Source organism: Nannospalax galili, unplaced genomic scaffold (assembly GCF_000622305.1).
Source record: "Nannospalax galili isolate Female #2095 unplaced genomic scaffold, S.galili_v1.0 scaffold606, whole genome shotgun sequence".
Classification (NCBI taxonomy): Eukaryota; Metazoa; Chordata; class Mammalia; order Rodentia; family Spalacidae; genus Nannospalax; species Nannospalax galili.
The window spans coordinates 3408176-3431987 of NW_008355477.1; the positions used below are offsets into that span (position 1 = coordinate 3408176).

Here is a 23812-nt window from a genome sequence, read left to right on the forward strand (position 1 = left end):
CTTGCCTCTGCTTCCCAAGTGCTGGGAAAGGCATGCACCACCACACCAGGCTCTCTTTTTCAATGTGGAAGAAAACCTTTTCAAGAAGCCTGGTGCTTTGTGGAGCTTGGTGAGGATTGGCATATATAATGTTGCCTAGCTATAAGAAAGAGTGGCTAACAGAACTAGTTTAGGAGCCTGCCTAGGTACCAAGTCCACAAGTGAGAGCATAACTGCCCTCAGGGACTTGCCCTCTGAGGATGTACCAGCAGGAAGTCTTGAGGTACAAGAGAAGAAACAGAAGAGGGAGTATGCAAGAGTTTGCCTCAAGATCATTACAGTTGTGGGGCCCAGAGGTCAAATGCTGTAACTCTAAAAGTTCAGAGATAGACATCAGAGAAGTTCCCATAACTTAGTTGGGAACTTCTGTATGATGTTGCCTAGCTATAGAAAAGAGTGGCCAACAGAACCAGTTTAGGAGCTTTAGTATAGGCCACAAGTGGTATACAAAAGAGAGTGATTCTTCTCTGTGGACCAGTGGAGACAGAAAGAGACAGAGAGATGGTGATTACCAGTCAAGAAAAACAAAGTAGGGACTGGCAAGATAGTTCAGTTAAGAACTTTCAGTGCCATCATAAGGGTCTGTGATCAATACTTAAAATCCCCATTAAAAGTTAAAAAGACAAGTACAAATTCTCCCTTGTAATTCCAGAGCTGGGAAGGCAGAGATAGGCAAATCTGGGGCTGGTTAGCCAGTCAGCCTAGTCTACTTAGTGATCTCCAGTCCAATGAGAGACCCTGTCTCAAAGAAAAAGTGTAGAGTTCCGAAAGAAAGACTCCCAAAGGTTGTCCTTTTGCCTCTACATACGTGCATACATGTTTATGTGCACATACAGAGAAAAAAAGAAATGGCATGACAAATGTTATCCATCTCCATGATATTTATGTTTTCATTTTTATTTTAAATGGTTAACTTATTTCATATATTTCTAATGAAACTGTTTACTACTAGCCCTCTTTTCAAAGAAGATATTTTCAAATTTGTTGATATTTTTATATTTATTCATTAAGGAATATGAGACAGGTAGGGTAAGCGTATTAGATTTGCAGATGCAAGTACAGAATCCTAAATAAGATAGTTGATGTGTCTGAGTTTACATTAGTTAGAAGCAACACAGCTAGAACTGGACCTCAAGGGCTTTGGATTCAATCAGATAAGTTTTAGACTGCATCTCAACCCCTGAGAAGTTGAGCAAAAGTGAACAGTGAATGGTTCAAATAAACATGCATTTGTTATTAATTGAGGAAAATCATAAAGAAACAAAGCAAGGAGCATTCACTTCAGTACACCTTTTCAAGAGTGGGAATTCTGGATACCACTGACTTCTTTAAGCTTCTGTTTCCTGTTATCTTATCTACTTAGCCTTTGTTTCTCTATTAAGTACCTGAATGAATAGAAAATGAGTGCTCATGCAATTAAGCCGAGCCTATAGTTTTAATTTTTACTAATGATAGCAGATGAAATGCACAATTATAGAAAAAGAGGAGTCATGAGAAAAGAGTACTAAATGCTATTATATGAACATTAAAAAATCAATTCCAGGCATCATTTGTCCTTCCCTACCTCTTTTTCCCACTAGATCCATTTTTCTGAACCATTCATTCTGGAAAAAAGATTGCAGTTTTATCATATACATTTTGGAAGTTTCTTTAAATCATTTTCTGGAAAAGGTGAAATTAAATAAAATAATTTAATGAATTCTATGCACTACAGTCAGTTTTGCATAATACATGGAAAAATACTATCAACTCTTCTTTTAAATGTAGAAGCACATTTGAAATATTATTGTATGTATATGTAAATAGTGTCTCCAAGACAAAATGGCATCATGAGACTTTTAAAAAGAAATTATATATAGATTTATAGCCTTGACTCATTTTATTTGCATTTGTTACCGAGAAAAAGTCATGTATGCTCTATAAAATAACCCTCAATAATTATAATTTCTTGGCAGACAAGACTAGTGACAGGATTGTTCAAGAAAATGTATGGAAAGTTATCTTTTAAATAGTGACACTTCTTGTAACCTCTTCTAATAACTTCAAGTTATTCTAATAATTTACATTGATAATTTATTAGACATACCATATATTCTCAAAGACTTAGCATTGTGATGCTAGTGTCACTTCAAAGGATGTACTTCAAAGGACATCTACTCTTGCTTATTTTTCAGTGGGAACAGATTGGTGCTTGGAGCACAAATTTGTAGTGTATATCTAAGCATAAAATTTTTTTAACTCAATTAACTATATGAATAGGCAATCATTTTTCCTAATTTCCTCTTGGATGTTTCTTATGAAAATTAGTTCAAGATATACATTTTTGTCCTTCATTATTTTTGTTTTGCTCATTTATTTTTTCATTGCTGGGGATCAAACTCAGGGCCTTTGCCATGCAAGGCAAACACTCTTCCACTGAATTACCTCCAACCCTTGATTCTTCGACACAGAGACAAAGTCTCACTATGTAGCCCACATTGACCTCACACTCATGCCTTCTTGCCTAAGCTTCTGAAGTGTAGGATTACAGATGTGTGCCACAATGCCCAGATGCTGTTCACTAAAAAAAAAGTTTCTCCCTCTTGGGGGCAGCAAGATGGCTTGTGTATACAGAAGCTTGCTGCAAAAGCCTGATAACCTGAGTTTGACCCCTAGACCCACATGGTAGAAGGAGACAACCAACTCCAATGAATCATCCTCTGACCTCAAAACGTGTGCCATGCCATGTACTCCTCTCACCCACATACGAACACAGAACCAGACACACACACACACACACACACACACACACACACACACACTAAATGTAGAAAAATAAAAAGTATTATTCTCTTCTTTCTCATTTCACCCTTTAGGTATGGCTTTTTCAAAATAGACAAAATTGCATATGCTTATTAGACCATGGTGGTTGGAACATACAGTAAAAAGATCAGTTTTGAATAGTTGAACTTATCCAATACAGTATGAGAGGAAAATTTATATGTTCCCTTTCCTCTCTTTCCCTTTTAAGTCTCCAGTCATTGTATTTATCATAGATTTAAATGCCATTTAAATGCATCTCTCATATTTCTATGTCCAACCAGAACCTACTTCTCAAACCCCAAGTCCTTATTTCCTTTCCAGCTACCTACTAGATACCTCCCCTTTCCTGTCTCACAGGCCTTTCAACATTATTATATTGAAGCCAATCTCTTGACCTTCCCTCCAGCCTTCACCTCAATGCAGCATCTCCAAGTCATTCTATAGCAACCCCTTCCTCATAGTTGCTCAAGCTAGAAAAGTTGAAGCCATCTTTTCTCCCTCTGCCTCTCATTCTCTTTACAATCAATACTGCTCGGGACCCATCAATTGCCCCAGTCCTCCCTGCTTTACCCCTAATTTCCCCTGCAATTTACTTTCCACTGGGAAGCCAGAGTGATAAATTTTGTTAGTCATCAGCTCAAAATCTCTAGTGATTCGCCACTGGCTTTAAACAAGACGCAGAAGTCTGAATCATGATCCACAGGCGCTGGCTACCTGCTTTCCTCTTACCACCCACCTCGTCCTCACTCTGTCACAGCCTCACTAATCTCTAGCTATTCCTGACTCAAGACCTTTAGCATTAATTTCTTCCTCGTGCCTGGTATGAGTTTCTCAAATTTTGCATCTTTTCTAAAATGTCATGTTCCTGTGACCTGATCATCCTATTTAAAATCTCACCTCCTCCAGCATTCGCTGTTCCCCATCTCTGCTGCTTTTCTCTACAGGACCCATGTTATGCTTTCCTTGTACATTTATTTAATGCTCATCTTCCTATATTCCTTGGCAGCTCCGTGACAACAAAGATCTTTTTTGTTTGGTTTGCAGACTGCCTTCCTTCTGAGGCAGTCTGTAATTATTGATTATAAACACGTATCCATGTAATAAATGAAAAGAATGGAGGTGGGCGAATGCCGGAGAGGAAAGCACAGTGGTGCTCAAGCAGAGGATAGTAGGGATCACTGCCAGGGGAGAAGACAGGAACTACATCCTGAGGAGAGCAAACAAGGGGAGGGCTTCAGCTGTAGGGTTGACAAGAGTTCTGAGTATTTGGCAACCATATGGAGAACATCCCTGCATTTTTTTAAGGAAACAGTATGCAAGTTAGCAAGCTAACACATGCAAGGCTCATTAAGTATGTATGTTTCTTTTCCTCTGTAAACATAAACTAGTTTAAGGAATCTGGGTGTTCAGATGGCTGAAAAGTTGAAAATCAAGTATGCCTCCAAGCATAGGTTAACCCAGGACTCAAGATCTCTCTCTCTCTCTATCTTTATCTCTATCTCTATCTCTTCCCCTCCCATCTCTTCTCCTTCAGAAGCCTTGGAGAAAGTCTTATGGCTTTCTCTTCCCTCTAGTGGAGCCACATGGCCATTTCTCTGGTAGCGATAATGCTCTGGAAATGGAATGAGTGGTCAACTTACATTAGGGTACATACTTTACTCTTGCACCAAGACTTGGGGAGTAACTGGTTTTCAAGAGGGGACTTAGGGTAAAACTCTTATTTTAAAAAAGGGTAATGGAGGGTGCTAAGGGCTAACAGATGAGCATTACAAACGGGTAACAAAGGCTTGAACTTTGGACACAGCAGTTGCGATGGAAGGGGAAGGAGGAAGTAAGACACGGAGAGGAAGTCAAGCTAACTCCACCCCCACAGCCCACTCTGACTCGGAGGGGCAGGACACAGAGAGGCTATGATTCACCTCTGCAATATTGAGGTATAGGGCTAAGATTTGGCAATATTATCCATGAAGAGTCAAGATGAGGTGGGAGGAACAGATTCATGAGGGAAGGAAAGCGTTTCCTTGCTTTCTCATCCCTGTTTTTGTTAATAAGATTGTTTCCAGCTTCTCGGAACTCCAGAACAATTGAGTTCTTCAAGAGGCAGGAGGCAAATTTTTCCACCAACCACTTATTCTCAGAAGACTTGTCGCTGTGGTTGTGAAAGCTCCTCTCTGGGCCTACATGTGAGAAAAATTTATTTTCCCCCAGTAGTCTGAGTTGCTTCTGCTTGAGCTAGCAGTGTCTACAGACTAGAAAACTGTCATTAAGAGCTGGGTTCAATCTTCTACCACAGAACATTACCATAGAACTGACTTAGGACCATCTTCTAATGCACAGTGGATTAGGCTTAGAGAAACGTGATCATTTAAAGCGTTCCAGTGGATGCCTGTGAAATTATGAAGTGAGGAACATTTGTCGATGGAGTAGGGGGCAAGGAAGGAGGAAAGGCAGGCACTGAATCATCAGGGCATATGCAGACGGGATGCCAGCTTTGCTTGTTTCTTCGAGTGTTTACCATTGACCAGTTACTGTTGCCAATTCTCAATCCAAAATGAGTCATTTAATCACCTTAGAAACTCTTTGTGGGATTGGTGTTAGTCCCATTTTACATATGAGGAAACTGAAATTTTAAAAGGTCCTTAATCAGTCTACCTTGTTAAAGATTCTGTGTCTAATGTGTAATGGAATTTAGGGAATCTGGCTCAAGGGCCTGAGTTCTTAATGATATGTTCCAGAACCTCTCAAGATAGTCATATGTCCATTGTCTCACCATAATTCAAAATATGAAGTCTATAAAGTATTGTTTGGATAGTAAATTATGGATCCCATTCCTCTTGACCACAATAGTTTGATTCCTCTGAACCAAGAAAATCTAGTCTCAGCAGCAAACGGATTCAAATGATGAAGCAGTATGTCCAGGCATATGAGGGGGTGACATTTTCCCACCTGATAATCTACTTTGTCCTGAGAATTAAGCCTGTAGCGTGGGTTGGCATATGTTTGGCTTCAATTAGTAAGCTGCTCTCCTTTCTTACGAATTAGAAGTCTCAGTGTAGACTAGAATAAAGTTGCTGAGGCCATTCTTTGCATCTTTGGCAGATGATTTCACTTATGCCTCAACATTTGACTCCTCCAGGTTCCTCCAGATCTCCAGAATGAAGTGCTGATCAGCCTGTTAGAGACTGATCCAGATGTCGTGGACTACTTGCTCAGAAGAAAGGCTTCCCAGTCATCGTGAGTATTCCAGTTTTCCGATTTCTAGAATCACGCTGGGGGCTTTGATGTCTGTTTCCATTTCTAAAGAATTAGAAGCTTTGACATATTTCCATTCAAAGTGATAGAAGTGGAATTTTGGTCACTTTCTGGCAATTCTAATCTGGTCACCCCACCAGAAAATGTTTATCTTATTAACTTGCCAAATTAGAAGCCACTTTACCAGACTTTTCTTGTTTGTTTTGAACTTTCTCTAGCACCTTCAGAAACTTTAGGCTGGGCTTATTGGGAGGAAATGTGCTAAACCACTGGCAAGAAGCTCAAGAGAGTATGAAATACATCAGTGATTCTAGAAAGCATGTTCAACCTGTAGACTTACACTTCATGTTGCACCTCATGGTAGCTTAGAATGCAGCCCAACACAACCTAAACTTACTGAAAACATCACGATGTTTTCTGAATGACATAATTGTGTTGTTCTTGACCATGAACATTGTAGGTGACAACGTCCTGTGTGACAATGTCGTGTCATAATGTCAAAAGGCTGGGCATGCTTGTTGGTCTTTGTAACTGTTTAATGCCCCATGGCCTGCATTAGGAAGTATTCTTTGTGCAACTTTACCAGTGGAAACAATCCACTGCCAAAGTATAAGGTGAGCTTTTCCTAAGGCCCAGGTACCCCCTGGAAAGGAGATGTGTATACTTTTCCAGCTCCCTCATCCTTTACAGCTCACAGATGAGAAAGAACTGGTCTCCAAGTTTTCAATGAGGAAAATGCAGGTCATGTTTTAAGTTATGGTTTTCACAATTTTGGTCCTAAAAACACACAGAAATTTTACAGTAGTCAGACTTTATGTTTAATCCCAGCAGTTACTGGAGAGGAGAGTGTATGGATGTGCTAAGCATTGGGAAAAACCAGGTAAAGGAATAGTATCACCTCATTAACCAGAAGTATTATCACCACCAAATCATTGAACCTTAAACTTGGAACAGTAAAAGTTGATGTTGATCTCTTTCAAAATTATCATTTATGTTATGTTTTTAATCTACAAGTCTAAGACATTTTTGCCCTGTTTTCTTATCTTTGAAATTAAGATTAATCTTATATTCAATGGCATGTCCTAATTCATAGGATGTTTTCTTTTTTCCCAAGTATACATAAGCAATGGTAAGACTTATTTGTATGTCTTTTAGAAACAATGACTTGTTATTTCTGCATAGTAATGTTGAGTTTGATTACCTTTCATTTCAAATTATTCCCAGGAGATAGTAAAATTATATTATTTCGGGAAATTTAATGAAAAGTAATTCCACATTATTTAATCCCCTTCTTCCCAGGCCATTACATTAATATTCCTGCTAAATTCAGCTTCCTTCCAATTCCAACTGAGTAGGAAAGGTCTTGTAATCAGATCCCCTGTTCAAATGCACTTTAAAAAATCTGTGCCTGTGCCAATCAATATCAAGCCAAATTCTGGTTCAAGTAAGATGCTCTGCTTAGATTCAAGCCCCAAGAACTACAAGTAAATGTATTCAAAATACAAATGGACGGGCATTTCATAGTCTTGTTTACATATCAGTGAACTGGACTCATAAACTTTTCCTAGACTATCAACAAGGCGTAAGTTCTAATTTAAACTAACAAATAGCTTTTCTCCATAACAGATTGTATGCCACCAGAATTTTAATCAACTCACTGTTTCTCTCTCATGGGCATGAAAAGAGACATGGTGACATTTCTATTTGTAAATCCCTCATTAAGCTGTATTTATAGCATTTTGGTGCCATATGGTAGGAAATCTAGAAAATACATACCTTAAAAAACACAGAATCTTTTTCTGATTGGTTAATTTCTTTCTCTTTTGTGCAGCATTACTAGATACCTACATTTTACTGTTGAAACAACCATCCATAGGAATCTATGTGATTTTCGAGAATATGTTCGGCTCTTAGGAAGGAAGAAGTGCACATATTAAGCCATGTCAAGTTGTGCAATTGTTTTGGTCTCTTCTGTTCCTATCCTAATAAGAGTGATTTTTGGGGAAGAGAAGAGAGGGATTTTGTTAGTTTGTTTTCTACCAGGTACAGGTCAAAGAAAAGTCCAGAATGCTGATAATGAAGTCATGAAATAAAATGGTAGACATTAATGGAAAAAAATGTTTATTTTAGCGGCCTTCTCAAGCCAGAGAGTCCTACTGCTCAAGCTGTAGGTGGCCGCTTTGTGTCTCAGACATATGCTTCCCAAACATTCTGTGCACATGGAGTACCAGCAGATCTTCATAGGGTACTTGTTTTGAGTCCGTTGGATTAAAGAGGTGGGCTGAAAGTCTGCATTTCCAACAAGCTCTCTAAGGTACTGTTACTACTGCCTCGTGAGTCCCACTTGGGGCAGAGAAAGCTTAAACTACCAAAGCATTTCCTGCCTATTAGTACATTCAGAACTGTTGGAGGAGTTATTCAGTACATAGACCAGTGGTCTCAGGCTCACTTGGGGATCCTAAAGAACAGCTGTTGGTCTCCCTCTACTTGTTCCTTTGTTCTCGGTTGCAGTCTGGACACTAGGGATTTTGAAAAACTCTCCACATCATTCTAATAAGCAGCCAAGTCTCCAAATGACTGACTCAGATCTACCATATTGGACACTCCATACTTAACAATGCCATAGGGACTTGGGTGGAGTGAGTTTTGATCTTCAAAATGTGTCCTCATGTTGATAAAGAACAGCACAAAGGTTCTGGCTCATAAGTTCACTGGGAGTTTGAAGGAAAGAGTGAAGTGTAACTTAAATTTTCAGAATGGCTTCTGAGGAAAGGAAGCATTTGCAGTGCACTTGGAAGATGTGAGAGGATGCAACTCAGTCTAGAAATTCGGAAAGCTAGGCCTAGGACTTTTCCAGTACTACAAACATGCCATCTGTCTGGAGATGCAATTAGGAGATGAGGCAGATAACATTAAATGGCAGGCTTGGGGTGGCAGTTAAGTCAGAAAGTAGCGATGAAGGGTTACAATGACAAAAGATCACTGTAATCGTAGATTAAAGTGATGGTAAATTAAAGTACTCCAAACTGACAGATGGTGCTGGCTGCAATGGCACATCAGTTATCTGCAAGTCACATATGTTTGTGTAATTTACAACTCTGGTTACAAGTTTCAACTCGAGAGTGTAATTTTCTGTGTCCAAATTCAACCCTATTGGTACTAGTTGTGTGTTCTGGGCTATGTTAATTAATGGCTCTCTGTGACTCAGTTTCCTCTACTGTAAACAGAAGATTTTAAAAAGAGCAGCAATTTACAGAGCTGTGTTCCTAGACTAGTATTCAGTTAATCATGACTGAATAATAAATGTTAACAATTACTCTTGGGCTACTCTCAAGGTCACCATCTGGTTCATTTACAACTACTCATCATAGACTTGTGTACCAGGTATCGTTATTTTTCTCCCTTGATGTCTATGAGATAACAGATGACCAGGCAATGTGGCCTAAGAGAAAACAGTGGCATCGGGTCTAAAAGCAAAGCTATTTACTTCAGACCCCTGATTTTCCTTTCCCCTCAAGCTTCTGTTCCTTGCCTCCAGTTCACATACCTAAGTAAAGCTTTCGATTCCTGGGAGGCCGAGTGGAAAGAGCACTGGATTTTATTTGGAGGGGAAAACAAACAAGTTTTCAAAAGAGTGTAAAACCAGAAACGAGAGAACATTTATTATTATTTCTGTTTTGAAAGAGCAAATATTTCATGATATTTGGGAACTTCGTGTTTTGTTTTGATTTAGATTTTTCCCTTCTGTATGCAACATCGGAATTGGGGGAGTGAAAAGATAACGTATCATCTTTTCCTGTGCTCATCTACTTTGAATTCTAGCTTCGACCAAAATGGAATGCCAAAGAAAGATTAGAGGAGATTTTCAGAACCAAAGATGTCAGACTTACAAGGTTTTAATAGCTTGCCTGGTGTATTTATTAGAATTATATGCTCTTTCCTTCAGAGGTCCTTAAAACAGATCGTCCTCCCTTTGATTCAGTAATGTGACAAAATACGGAGAGGGGATAGAAGGTTAATCTAAGAGGATGAAGTGAGTGGAATGTGGACCCTTGAAGCAGAACCAAGGTGTCATAGACGGGTCAGGACTAGGATGAGGCAAAAGATGCAGCTGTCTAGGCACAAAATGGAAGAGGATGCCAAGAACTCAGTCATGAACACTAATGTTATTGTATATCATATTTTACAAAATCAAATTTGGTCTCCCTCAAACAATGAGGAACTAAAAAGCAACTTCATTTCCACAGGACCATTCTTAGCCATGCAAAGAAGCCAAAGTGAAGGGCAAGTGTGCAGCCCTGGCTCAGGTGGCGGCAACTCTTCAATCGTGTTTTCACATTGGCCTTTCCTTTTCTCAGTTTAACTGAGACAACCGCTAAGTTTGACAGGTTCTGCTGACCAAGTGACAATCTAAAATCATTTCTAATTAACTTAACCTGAAATGATGGTAGAATTGTTTTGGTAGAAATAGTGCATTGAAGCTTAATATAGTGTTAGAAGTTCTAACATCTCTAATTTTCTTTGCTTTTTTTTTTTTTTTTTTTTTTTTTTCGCCATCATCTTTACTGTTCTGGGGAGAGACACTAGCCTTACATAAAATGATTTCTACCAGAATGTCCTTTTCATTTTTTTCCCGGGGTACTTCTGACCCCAGGAATCCGCATAAGGGATGCTTGGTAGAACTTAGCATAGATCAGTATGAAAGCAATCAATAGATTATAGCTCATGAGAGAAATTGTGAGCTCAATGGACTTCAGAATTACCTATGGCATAGTAACTACTTCTAATAGTTCTTGTAGTTTTCAAATATGGTATTCATAAAAACCTAAGAAGCCCAGCATGGTGACACATGCCCGTAATCCCAGAACTTTGGAGGAGGAAACAGTACTATCAGGAGCTTCAAAGGAACAAGAAACAAACAAAAACGTCAGGAATGAAATTTTACTTTCATTCCATCCAACCTCATGGGTGCCCCAGAAATATAATATCAATTCAGCAATCTAGATAGAGCATCTACTTTAATGTGGATGCAAGAGCAAAGAAAGGCACATCCAAACATGTCTATTTTGACATTTCTTTGGGATTAATTTTGTTAGTGGCTTTCACACACTTTTTTATTGAAATTCTCAAAAACAGCAGTAAAACAGCAGGCTGGTGAGCAATAAATAAAGTCCATGGATGAAGACCTACATTTGTTTCAAAAGATACCATTTAGGAACTGTAAGATACTTTTTTCTTTTTAGTGGGTGTCAATCCATATTATAAATATGCCTTCTGCACTATGGAGGTGTATTACGTTTTTCTTGTAATTTACTGGCATTTTGTTTACCTTATCAAATAAATACCACATAGTCAATTTATTTTAATCTATCGAAGTTCTTCATTAATGATGTCTTCTAAAGAGATGTTACAAGACTATAATTTCTGTCTTCCTCATGCTATGATTTGGCAAGTCAGAACAGTCCCAAATCTGACTTTGCCTATGGACTATTAGCAAGGAATACTATTGACCTGGAGTAGCTGGTAGCTTCTACTTTCCTTTCATTTGTGTACCCTGGAAATCATGACGCATTAAGCTCCCCTAATTACACACACCCCATTCAATAAAGCCTTTTCAGCTAGAGTTTTAGGGAAATCTTTAAATCTGACATTCTATAATGAAAGTTCTATTTTTTTTTTTTTGAAATAGGGTCATCTCCCTGCATTCCCAACTTGCCTCAAACTCATTACGTAGACCAGGCTGGCCTCCATCTCACAGAGATCCACCTGCTTCTGCTTCCTGAGTGCTGGGATTAAAGGCGTGGGCCACCACACCTGGCTCATAATGAGAATTCTGAAGTGCAGAAGTATGTCTTGTACAGTAAGGCAATCCCAGATGGAGTGAGATTCATCACATCCTCCCATCATTCTAACAGCTTTACTGCGATTCATAGCTTCTTTATACTTTGGTAAAATATTTGCTCTTATCAGGCATATAGACAGCATTATTTTATCTTCCCCTGTCATAAACACACCATAAATGCTATTCGGTGGAAGCTAATAAGGACTAAAACTGAAAAGAGAAATGTCACCAAATGCTCTAGGTGCTGTCTTTATTATCCTGTGGGGAGGTGAGATGCACATCAGCACCTATTTGGAGAGGGGGTGTTTTCATCCCCTAGGATCCTACATATGGGAAACTTTGCAGCCCTGAGCATGATTAATGCGGAAATCTCCATAGTTCTAAGTCTGCTATGGCAATGGATTCTTTCCTAGTACAATGAACAGTGTCTAAGATCCTTACACGCTTTGAATTCCAGTAGATTGACGTTTATTAGTTGAATGAATGAGCCAAGGGTGAAGACAAATCTTTATGAGTGTTTCAAACTTAGATAGTCCAGTTATGGGCTGGATGAGCCACATAGGGTGGTTGAACTGGAGTTTTCCATTTATCCACAGAACGAGTTCTGTGTTTCCAGCTGCAGTGCAGGCCTGTCCAAAGTACCCTGCCAGCGTGTTTACACCCTGACCTGGAGGGACCAGCTAAGGGTGAGACTGTGATTCACTATCCATGTCCATCCCATGTTTGTTTGGTTAGCTAGGACTGGCCATGCATGCTGGGGATGGTCCTGGGGGTCTAGGGAAATAACAGGTTACCCTCCATGTTTGAAGGCAAACCTATGTTGACTGGCAACCCACCTCCTCAACACTCCCAACCTCAATGCATGGCACCTTGAATCTAAAAAGTGAAGCACTAGGCACATTCAGACTCAAGGCCATGTCACCTGGCAACTTACCCAGCTGACATCTGTTCAGACCCAAAACAGAAAGAAAGGCCACAACATGCTTTTGAGGGTATTCTTCATCTTAATGACACATGGTCAAAGCAGGTCCTTTCTGTAAATAAATACATGAATATCTTAATGCTGTTACTTAGGACCCTAAACTAAAAACAGTGCTGTGAAAACTGAAGGATCCTATACGCAAATCTGAGAGAAGACATTTCAGACAATTGCTCTTTTTTTCCAAAGATATTCAACGAGTGTGTTTATCTCAATCTGACTGAAAATTTTTGACCTGGGTTCTCATTCCTGCTAAGAAAATCAAATGGCAAAAAAAAAACTATAAACATTTCAAATGACAATTAACTCTAAGTATAAAATATAGTATTTTACTATTAATTTGCAATGTAGAGCTCTATTTGATTAAGCAATTTTAGAGGAAGTCCAATCCTTAGTATCTGGACTTCTAAAAAGACAAGGTATTTCATCAACTACCTGTTTGCTTATTCATTTTTAGACTTAGATCACAAATGAGGACAGGTGTTCACAGGAGCTTAATACAAGGCCTGTCATATGATGAACTCTGAATCAATGTTTACTCTTATTACAAGCTAAGGCATCATGCCATATATTTCTTAAGCTGCTTCTCTTGTGTTCCCATACTGTATTCCCTTCCATGACTCGGATATACCAATGGACAGAGGCTGAGAAAGGAAAGTCTCATTCATCACCGGATGGCACTGGCTGTGTCCCTGACTGTAACAACACTATCCAGAGCCCTGTGTATTGTGAGACAGCTCATCTATGTCCTTCTCCAGGGTTTTCCTCCATCCATCACCTCTAATTTCTTCCCTATAGCCCCACAACCAGACTTCGTTTCACTATCTGAGTCCAGCACATGAATGCCAGAGGTGGCTCAGGTGCTGCCTGGGATGGACACAGTACCTCGCTTCACTCAGCTGGTGCCTCAGCTGGTGCCCAGGCAGCCCAAGGTCAAGGCTTCCATCTGTTTTTACTTCCAGTCCAGCCAACACTACAGCTTGGGCAATCATCTGAGATTTCTCTCTTGCTTGAACTTTTAGCGGATCCTTAGCCCACTGTTACCTGTATGGATTGAGAAAGGAAGCAAGCTTTGGGTATGAGAGATCCTTAAACATCTTCATGCATCTGAATCACCTTCCATGCTTCAATAAACACAGTCTTCTGGCTCTATCCTGGGGCTTCCATTTCAATAGGCAAAGCTGGCTTCCTGGGCAACAGCCTGGCACCCAGAAGGGGCATGTGTATTTTGTATAAGAACCTCCTCTTGCCATCTAGAAATGTGTCATTTTCTTTAGCATGGTCTTCCACGTGCTCAATTTGCACTGGGCTCCACGAGTGAGGTGTTCCGTTCTGTTGGAAGTCCCAGAAGTTCCGAAATGATGTGGATGTAGCCACCATAGGAAACATGTTTTCCCATTTCACAACTACTAAATGAAATTTTGCAAAGTCAACCTGAAGAAAAGATAGGAGCACTGACTCACTGTGTATTCATCCTCCTTGTTTGGTGAGATCAGATAAGAGCTACGAAAAATGACAAAAACTGCTATCACAACATGAGTTAATTTTTTGAATTATTCTTGATTGCCCTTATTTTTCTTTTTACCAAACTATTAAGTGCTAAAGGCATTTCAAAGCATATTCCTGAGGCTGGAAAGGTGGCTCATCAGTTAAGAGCACTGGCTGCTCTTATGGAGGACCCAGATTGGATTCTGTGCACCCCCATGGCAGCTAACAACCATCCATAACTCCAGTTGCAGGGGATCCCACACCTTCTTCTGACCTCTGAAGGCACTACAGTACACAGGTGCACTTACACACATGCAGGTGATACACTCATACACATAAAATAAAAATAAGTAAAAAAATGCTTTTAAAAAAGGCACATTGCTTTTTCTGCATTTCCCTAACAATCAATTTAAGTATAATTTCTCTGTACATCAGCACAAAACAAATCTGAAGCAGCTTGGAAAAAAAGGTGCGCCGAGTGGGACAGTATCATAGTAAGTAATCTGAGAGGTGGCAAGAGTGAAAAATTAAAATGAATTTGTGATGCAAAGTATATGAAGACACTCCCTAAGCTTTCATATACCGACTTGAATACTGCTCCGTTTCCTCTGATCCTTTTAGTTGTCAAAGCAGACAGAAATCCATTATTTATTATTTACTTCATGGTTCCATAGGGTATAAATAAGTTCCTCTATAGAAACCGTCCAATGCCCTCACTATGAAGACGAGAGAAATGTCTTCCCCTGGGCATCTTTCTTTTATGCACATAACTCCTGACTGAACATATATTTAGAATATTGTCCTGAATGTCCTCTCTTCTACATGTTAGGTAAAATATGTAAGACATGAATGAAAGTTATTGTGGTGTCTGTGAACTAAGATGTGGACATTCCAAAACTCTCCTCCCAATAAGAGGAGGCAAGACCAAGACTAAACACTGATTCATTTTGGCTCGTGAACTCACTTAAACTGTCCTTAGAATACCCCATAAAATAAGGCTTTGGTTCTCACCATTATTGATAAAACAAAAACAAAAACACCACCCACGACTTATTCTTATGCAGTAGACCTAAGACATTTTCATTAATGACTAAAAAAACCGGTCAACTGAGTCACTAAAACCCAATGAAATCAGCCCAATAATGTGATTTGGAGCCTTGGCCGAAGCATAGGACACTGTTTCTGAATCAAGGTCAGTGTTAATTCAATGATTTGACGCGTCTCATTTTCAAGAATGTACTGTTCTCAACCAGAGCCACATCCCATGACAACTATCCAATTTGTTTGATTCTGTGTTCTTTTACTTAGAATTGGGGAGGGCTTTTTTCCTCCTTTAATTAGATACGGTGGTTAAACAGTTTCCTCCCTCTTTTGCAGCAGAAATAGTTAAGCTCCTCTGATTTTTTCGTTCCAATTCCCAGGAAGCCTACAGGTCTGGAAACTCATCCTCAGAACTGTCTTCTGGCTACTGCCCATAAGACTGTGTGATATCAGTTCAAAGAGGAGGCAAGGAAAGGTCGTATTAATTCCGTGTGGGTAGCAAATGTCCTAGGCAAAAGTGCTGCAGCCCTGGCTGCCTTAGTGACAGGCATACCACAAATGCCAGGATGTTTTTCCTCTGGGTACTAACTCTTGCTGGAAACCTTAGATAAAGCTAGGGTCCCATGAGTAAGTATACTTCCTCCAGTTTGCATGCCAAAATCCATTTGGCTAGGAAAGGATTCCTCTGTGTGTGTTTACCTTCTTTAAGACCACAAAGGATTTGTTTTGAAAACTTCAACTAAAGGAAAGCAAAGACCAGTCAAGAGAAGCAAATAGGGTGGGGGGGAGGGGAGGGCAGAAGCATATTCTGGAACTTTGAATCAACCTTTGACCATTTCCTTTTAAGATGTCAGGGCTACTGTTTTGAGGAAGGTAGAAAATAAAGATGGTTCCAGGTAAGATTCTGCCCAGTCCTCATCTTCCTGACATTTCCCTGTTCCACTCACATTTTCACTGCTTTTTCTGTTGCTATGACAACTCACATGCGTATATGTTAACAGTAGGTTAAATAATGCCACATATCACTACAGAATCATTAGCGCCTCGCAGAATCATGTTCGGTGTATTTACATACAGTGGGCTCTTAATAACCGCTATATATGTGTCTTTTTAGCCACTTTTTCATACATAAACCCATACTCTCTCCAGTAGCTTCTTCATCATCACTGGAAGGATGAATGTTTTTATGCTAAGTATTCGGAGGGAAAAGAAAAGTTTTCTTTAAAGCTATAATGAACTTCAAGTACAGTTGCGACCAGAGTTTCACCTGAATTACTTTTAATTCAAGGGACTGAGAAAAGCAAAAGAGCAATCTATCAATTTTTTTCTTGCTTAATAGGTTGTGACCCCGCCCCCCATGCTTTACCTTTTAAATGGAATCAGGCACCAGTTCACAGGGCCTTGGGTACAGTGGTGAATACCCAGATTGGTCTCTCTTAAGTCCTATTTTCTGTTAGGTTTTACTGCTCTCTGCTGGCAGCACATTAACGAATTCAGGCATCTGGTTGATGGTTCGTTATATTTGTTAGGTTTTACTGCTATCTGCTGGCTTGATTTGGGAACTACAGTACATCTTTATTTCGTCTGTTCCCCTCTCCTTTTTTGGGCGCCTGTTTCTCCCTACATTTGTTATGTTTTACTGCCATCTTGTGGTCATTGTGTGGAAACTCATTCATATTGACTAAAGATGTGTTGGAACATTGCTCAAAAGGTCTTTTTGTTTCAGCCCCGTGTCCAACCATTCGCCACCTGCCATTGGCATTTGCATAACGGTCATATTGTTTGAATCTGGTCATGCTCACATACTTGTCATTGTCTTGTGCCAGAAGCCCTGACATGCTGCAGTCGGAAGTTTCCTTTTCCATGGGAGGGAGGCATTCATCTACAGACTCCAACAAGGCCTCCAGCGGAGACATCTCCCCTTATGACAACAACTCCCCAGTGCTGTCTGAGCGCTCCCTGCTGGCTATGCAAGAGGACAGGGCCCCGGGGGGCTCAGAGAAGCTTTACAAAGTGCCAGAACAGTATATGCTGGTGGGCCACTTGCCGTCGCCAAAGTCAAAGTCAAGGGAAAGTTCTCCTGGACCAAGGCTTGGAAAAGGTACCTGGAGCCTGGCTGGTGACAGCCAAATTAAGCATCTCTCCTTTTGTTTCATGTAACAACAGGGTGGGCCATTTGGAAATTTCCTCATCTGGTTCTTGATGCTTCTGCAATTCAGTGAGCATTTACTGAGTACCTGCTGAATGTCTAAGATAGGCGAAAAGGATGGCATTGTGTTAAAAGGTCGCAGCCTCCTCTGACTCTCAGGAGTGAGCGCATCCCTAGAGGACCCATTCATTATTCCAGCTGATCTTTTTCCTTCCAGCATCAAGGGAAGACTCCATATCCTGCCTGATGAATATGCATTTCATGTTTGCTAGTCTAAGACATCACCATATCACTTCTGTTATTTTTATGAAGAAAAGATGCTGAACCTACTATATACCAACACAGTGTGCCAGAACCAAGTGTGGTCAGCATCTAGAAACAAGAGCACTAGACTGGGAGTCAGAAAGCCGTTCTGCCACTTCTGGCTTCCAGGATATCAAAGGAGTAATTGAGCTTCACAGAGGCTTATGGCCTTCTGACAGGAAAATTAAGAGATGGCTATAGTGGCCTATGTATTGGGTTTCAGGAGCGAATCCATACACAGTCCTGACTGTGGCATCACCATGGACTAAACACAGGCTGATCTATAACTCTGTGTACACTTCTGGCCTCTTACCCTGGGTGCTTCCCCTATTTCAGGATTTCCCGAGGCTCTCCTAGGGATGATGTGAGGTCCCCCACAGGAACTGTCAAACATGTGGAAACACTCAGTAGACCTCTTCTTTCAAGTTATAGTCATGATCCCAGCACAGACTTGGAAGGAGAAAAAAATTGAGATGGCTAAAATGTCTAATATAGCCTCTTATCACAGAACAACTTATGCCCAGACCGAGAGGGCAGTGTGAAGGAACACACACACACACACACACACACACACACACACACACACACAACAAATGAATCTGATGGTGCCATTGCAGCAGTAGTCCCTAAGAAAGTTTTTTTTTTTTTAATTTAGAACTAGTATTGTCTATGCATTAAATCCTATGGGCAGGCTATGTGAAGTGTAGATAGGGGAGGGGTCTAAATATGACTAAGATGTATTTGTATGAAATACACAAAAATTCAAAAACTATATACATTGTGAAAAATCGCTAGTACTTCTGCTCCTGTACCTCTATGTTCCCATAGTCAGAGCCTAGACAGTGGTCACCACGTGTCCCCTTGTGTCACTTTCCTATCACTGTTATCACTCCCATTTAAAACAACACACAAATTTTCTTCCTTACAGTTTGGGAGTTCAGAAATCACATCGGTGCAAAGTGCTGCCTTCTGTTCTGAAGGATCTAGGGAACAATGTTTCTTACCCTTTTTTAGCTTCTAGAGGCTCTGGAGCCCTGATATCATGGCTCCTTCTTCGGTGTCTGAAACCACCAATCCAGTAGCATCTTTACCCAGGTCCTAAGGGAGAGTCATTCTACCATCAGAAGCATAGTTCAGTTGTGTATACAGATGGACTCTGAATGTTCTGGGTATTATGACACATATCTTTGGTGGACCTTTATTCTGTCCGCCACAGCATTATATACAAAGAGCATTTTTGTACATCTCCAACAGAAGAAACTTCCTGAAAAGGAAGTCCAAATTCTTTTTTTTTTTTTTTTGCCCAATACAATGTTGAACATACTACTTTGTGAAGAAGAGATGTAATGAAAATATTTACTGATTTCATCCTTAAATTTTTCTGTGTTATGGACCCTTTTGTATTCTTTGTCCTAGATATGTCAGAGGAGCCTTTCAATATCTGGGGAACTTGGCATTCAACATTAAAAAGTGGATCCAAAGACCCAGGAATGACAGGTGAAGTGGCATTTTAAAATTTCATTGCGTGTGCAGTAAAAATTAACTTTGTCTTTTAAACTTTTTTGTTTATTTTATGTGTGGGAGTGTTATGCCTGCATGTATGTAAGTATACACGTGTCATGCAATACCCACGAAAGACGGAGTGCATAGGAGCCCCTGGAATTGGAGTTATGGATGGTTGTTAGCCTCCTTGTGGGTGCTGGGATTCGAACCCAGGTCTTCTGCAAGAGCAGCCAGTGCTCTTAAGCGCTGAGCATCTCTCCAGTCCAATTTTCTCTAACTTTTACATGTTGCCATACTATATGCCTGCCAAACAAATCTCTTCTTAGGCTTTCCACCCAAATATGCTAATGTTTTCTTTATTACTGGAGATTTGTTTTTTTCAGGTCGCCATAGCTGACTTATGCTGAGCTTTTTTTTCAGCAGTAGAGGTCCTCAAGGCAGCTGTACAAACTAATTCCCGTTCTTGCCTTTCTCTCCTGGCTCCAGGTTCCTATGGTGACATTTTTGAAAGTAGCTCCCTGCGACCGGGTCCCTGTTCCCTTTCTCAAGGGAACCTATCCCTGAACTGGCCTCGGTGGCAGGGAAGCCCCACAGGGATGGACAGCGGCACTCAGGTGGTTCGGAGGACTCAGACGGCAAGCACCGTGGCACAGTGCAGTGTCCCCCCTCCCGTCTCGCGTGTCTGTAGCACTCCCCACATCCAGGGCAGTGGCAGGGGGCTCAGGCGGCCCACGGCCAGGTCTGAGCCGTACTTGTCCCTAAGCAGCATGGAAGACCTGGCCGAGGGTGAGCTACAGGTGGCCTCCATGAAGAGCCGGGCCCAGCCTGCCTACCAGAGACCTCGGGAGAGTGCCAGGGAGGACAGGCGACCTCCTCCTCCTTACCCGGGGCCTGGGAAGCCTGCTGTGGCCTTGGCCCAGCAGCCCCTGGAGCCTCCCCTGTGGAGGCTGCAGAGGCCTGAAGAAGGTTCTGGAACAGCTGCAGAAGAGGGAGGCCAGCAGGCCTCGAAAGAGCATCAGGCCACGCCAAAAAAACTGAGCAGCGCCTGCTCCCTTCCAGCCAGTGAGCAGGACAGTCAGAACTTGGGGGGGACCAACTGGCTGGACTGGCAGCGAGAGCGGTGGCAGATCTGGGAGCTCCTGTCCACTGACAACCCCGACGCCCTCCCGGAAACGCTGGTATGAGCCCGCCAGCAGCTGGAGCCCACCCTCTTGAAAAAACCAAAACCAAACCAAAACGCACTTTTCCGGCCCAGACCGGAAAAACTTTCTGATGGACAATTGGACACGTACTCCTTTTTCTTTTTTTCACACTTTGAAAGAGCAACACGAGAGAAACTGAGTTCACTTACTGAGGCAGAGCACCCACACCCTCGCCATTTATGGTAGGATTCTATTGCGTAGCCAGCCTTAGGAAAAGTAAAAAAGTACAAAAAAAAAAACAAAAACAAAAACAAAAAAACACAGCAACAACAAAAAAAAACATAAAAACAAAGAACGCGCCAATACCCAATCTCAAACTATCCACTTTGGCTCTATATAAAACTCTTGCTTTGATATAGCTTAATTGTATTTATATGTCTTCAGTTTTGACTATTGTATATTCTGTAACAGATTATATATGATATATTCACAGTAAAGACGGAACTTCTTTTTTTAAAAAAAAATCACTTCACTTATATTACACTATGAGATATATTAAGCAACGAGATTCTATAAGAGTGTTCTAGAATATGCACAAGCGGGTTTCTGTGCGTTTGCCAAAGCTTTTTACCTGGGGATAGCCCTTCCTACAATGCCTAAGAGAAACACTAACAAAACAGAACAGAATATGCTAAGAAGCCATATTTTTATATAGCATTGAGATACAAAAATTATAGTCACTGAATGCTTTTCCATATTGAATGAGTTTTAAGGAAATATTCAGTTTGATACCTTATGAACTATAATTTTAGAACCTGTTCAGAAAGGATTCAGTTAAGCAAAGAATAGAAAGGCGGTGCCTATCAAACAGTACTTAATAAATTATCCATCCCATTCTAAGTCAAATTTGATTTGATATAGACCACATATAATATATATTTATAATGTATAACTTTTATGTATTTTTCAAAGCTACAAACTGGAATCCAACTACAATATGTTTAAAAATCTGAATATGCAATCAAATTAGACAACATCCTTTTTCCCTCTACCCAGTTATTAATCGTAGCCCAATTACTAGCAATTCATTATAATAAAGTAAGTCATATCTGGGAAGAAAAAACAACTACAGCTTTGTGCTTACATTGTTACAGTGTCCCAAACGCTGAGGAAATATGTCTTCAGTAATTTTATGTGAATTGTAAACGTGTTCCTTCCTTTAGCAATTTGAAGTTTTTCGACTGCAAAACTATTTTTGACCAGCAGGTGGCAATTTCCTTCGGTATTTTCGGATTATTTTCACTTCAGAAGGGAAAGTGTACTATACAAAACGATTTTTTTTTATAAAATGTGCTACTCATAATTTTCATGTTGTTAATGAAATTTTTCAGTGGTGTTTCTTAAAAGTTCTATCTTGTGCCATGATAAATAAAAAGATAAGCAAAGTTGTGTTGCCTGACGTTACATCTAATGAAGTTTACAACCCATTCCAGATATGTGCTTAACCACCCAAGAGTTTAAATATAATCAATAACGCCAATTCCATGCATATACATGTAGAGTTAAAGGGCTAGTTTTTAAAATGTCAGGTACAATAACCCAGCATAGAACTGGGAAAATGAACGGCAGACCTCAGTTTTATCTGAAGGAATGTTGGCGACTGATTCCTGCTAAATGAGGAAGAGCTGATCTTCCCAAAACAAGGGATTCTAGATAGGCTGACTAGACTTAGTGGGTGGACTTGCACTGGGGAACAGCTGGGGACACTGACAACTCAGTGGGCCTTAACAGGAATGACTGAGCATAATGGGCTCCAGTGGGGGGGTGCACTATGGGAGGGTGTCAGTGGGGACAGGGGTAAAAAGATGATTAAGATTGTTTGAGCTGTTCTGTATGAAATACACAAAAAATTTAATAAGAATAAAAATAAATAAAATAGGTAGTTTGGGGACATCGACTCAGTGATACTGAAATATTTAGAAATCCATAATGTGTTGCAAATTAAGGCTGAATTTCTTGTTATTGAGAAAGTCATTTCACACATGACCAAGACTGGTTTCCTGCCTCCTGGGCAAGTCTCAACACAGTCCTTGAAAGTTGTGTCTGTTCTGCAAGCCTTAGATGTCTGATTGGCTCCACCAGTGAACTGTTCATACTTGGGGACTGATTGAGTGTACTTCAGCTTCTGCCATTGGGCCCAGCACTTCCGCTACTGGCTTAGACTCTGGAAAGTTTGTATGCATATCTCAGTTCTTCCTCACTGACCCCATTTGGACTGAAGATAAAAGCAAGATTCAAAAAAGTTCCATTTGATTGTAGCCAGAAAGGAGCGTTACTGTGTCACTCACTTTCATCATCTTTTGATCCAAGATCTGACCAGTTCTTTCCTCCCTTTCTGAATCTCCTGTTTGGTACCATGTTTATGCTGTTATAGCTGTGATTTATAAATCTTTTAAATCAAATGATGTTAATATCTGTAAAAAAAAGTAATGAAAGTAATGAAGCTATATCCATTTGTTAACAGATCTAAAGTAGACAAGGAGTGTAGAAAAGAAAATATTCATTCCCTTTTTCTCTTTGACCATCTAAGATCTATGGCTGCATCATTCACTTAGTAAGTGAATGCTTATTTCTTAGATGCCTTTATCACATTGTAGATAGGCCACTTTTAAAACACACATGATGGCTCAGTGGGCAAAGTGCCTGTCATGCAAGCCTGATGACCTCTGTTTGGTCCCAAGAACACATGAAAAAGCTAGACACAGTAGCAAAGGCATCTGTAAGCCTAGAGCTCCTATGGGGAGATGGAAGGTAGAGACAGGAGAATCCCCACAAGTTCACAAGCCAGCCAGGCTGGCATACATAGGGATGAGCAGCGAGATAGACCCCATCTCAAACAAGGTGGAAGGCAAAGACCCACACCCAAGTTTTTTCTCTGACCTCCACATGTGTGCCCACACGAAAACACCATACATACAACAGACACACACAAAAAGATTTGAAAAAATACTTTAAAGTACATATGACATCCAAAGACCTGAGTGGAAATTGAGGTCATTTTTTACACACAACAGTATGTGATAATCATACCTGATGAGAAAAACAAATGTCAAATTGAACAAAAAACCTTTTTTTTTTTTTTTTTAACCAGGCTGGTTGAGTTACTGGCTCCTCATGAGGAAAGTGATCCTAGAAATAAAGAGGCAATTTGCCATAGATGTCTCCATGTCTATGAATACTCAATTACTGTTTTTGTGTCTCTCACAAAGGGA

General features: G+C 40.3%; 1 protein-coding gene across 4 annotated transcripts in view; it reads left to right on the forward strand.

The window, feature by feature from the left end:
• The window catches only part of Arhgap6 (Rho GTPase activating protein 6), a 563361-nt gene extending 542465 nt beyond the window's left edge, over positions 1–20896 (forward strand). For all 4 annotated transcript variants that reach the window (XM_008852904.3, XM_008852905.2, XM_029555998.1 and 1 more), the window contains exons 10-13: positions 5978–6075; positions 17270–17544; positions 19312–19392; positions 19885–20896. In XM_008852904.3, coding sequence (XP_008851126.1) covers positions 5978–6075; positions 17270–17544; positions 19312–19392; positions 19885–20582 — 1152 coding nt within the window. In that variant the 3' untranslated portion in view covers positions 20583–20896. The remainder of the gene's footprint in view (positions 1–5977; positions 6076–17269; positions 17545–19311; positions 19393–19884) is intronic.
• Positions 20897–23812: the final 2916 nt, after the last annotated feature.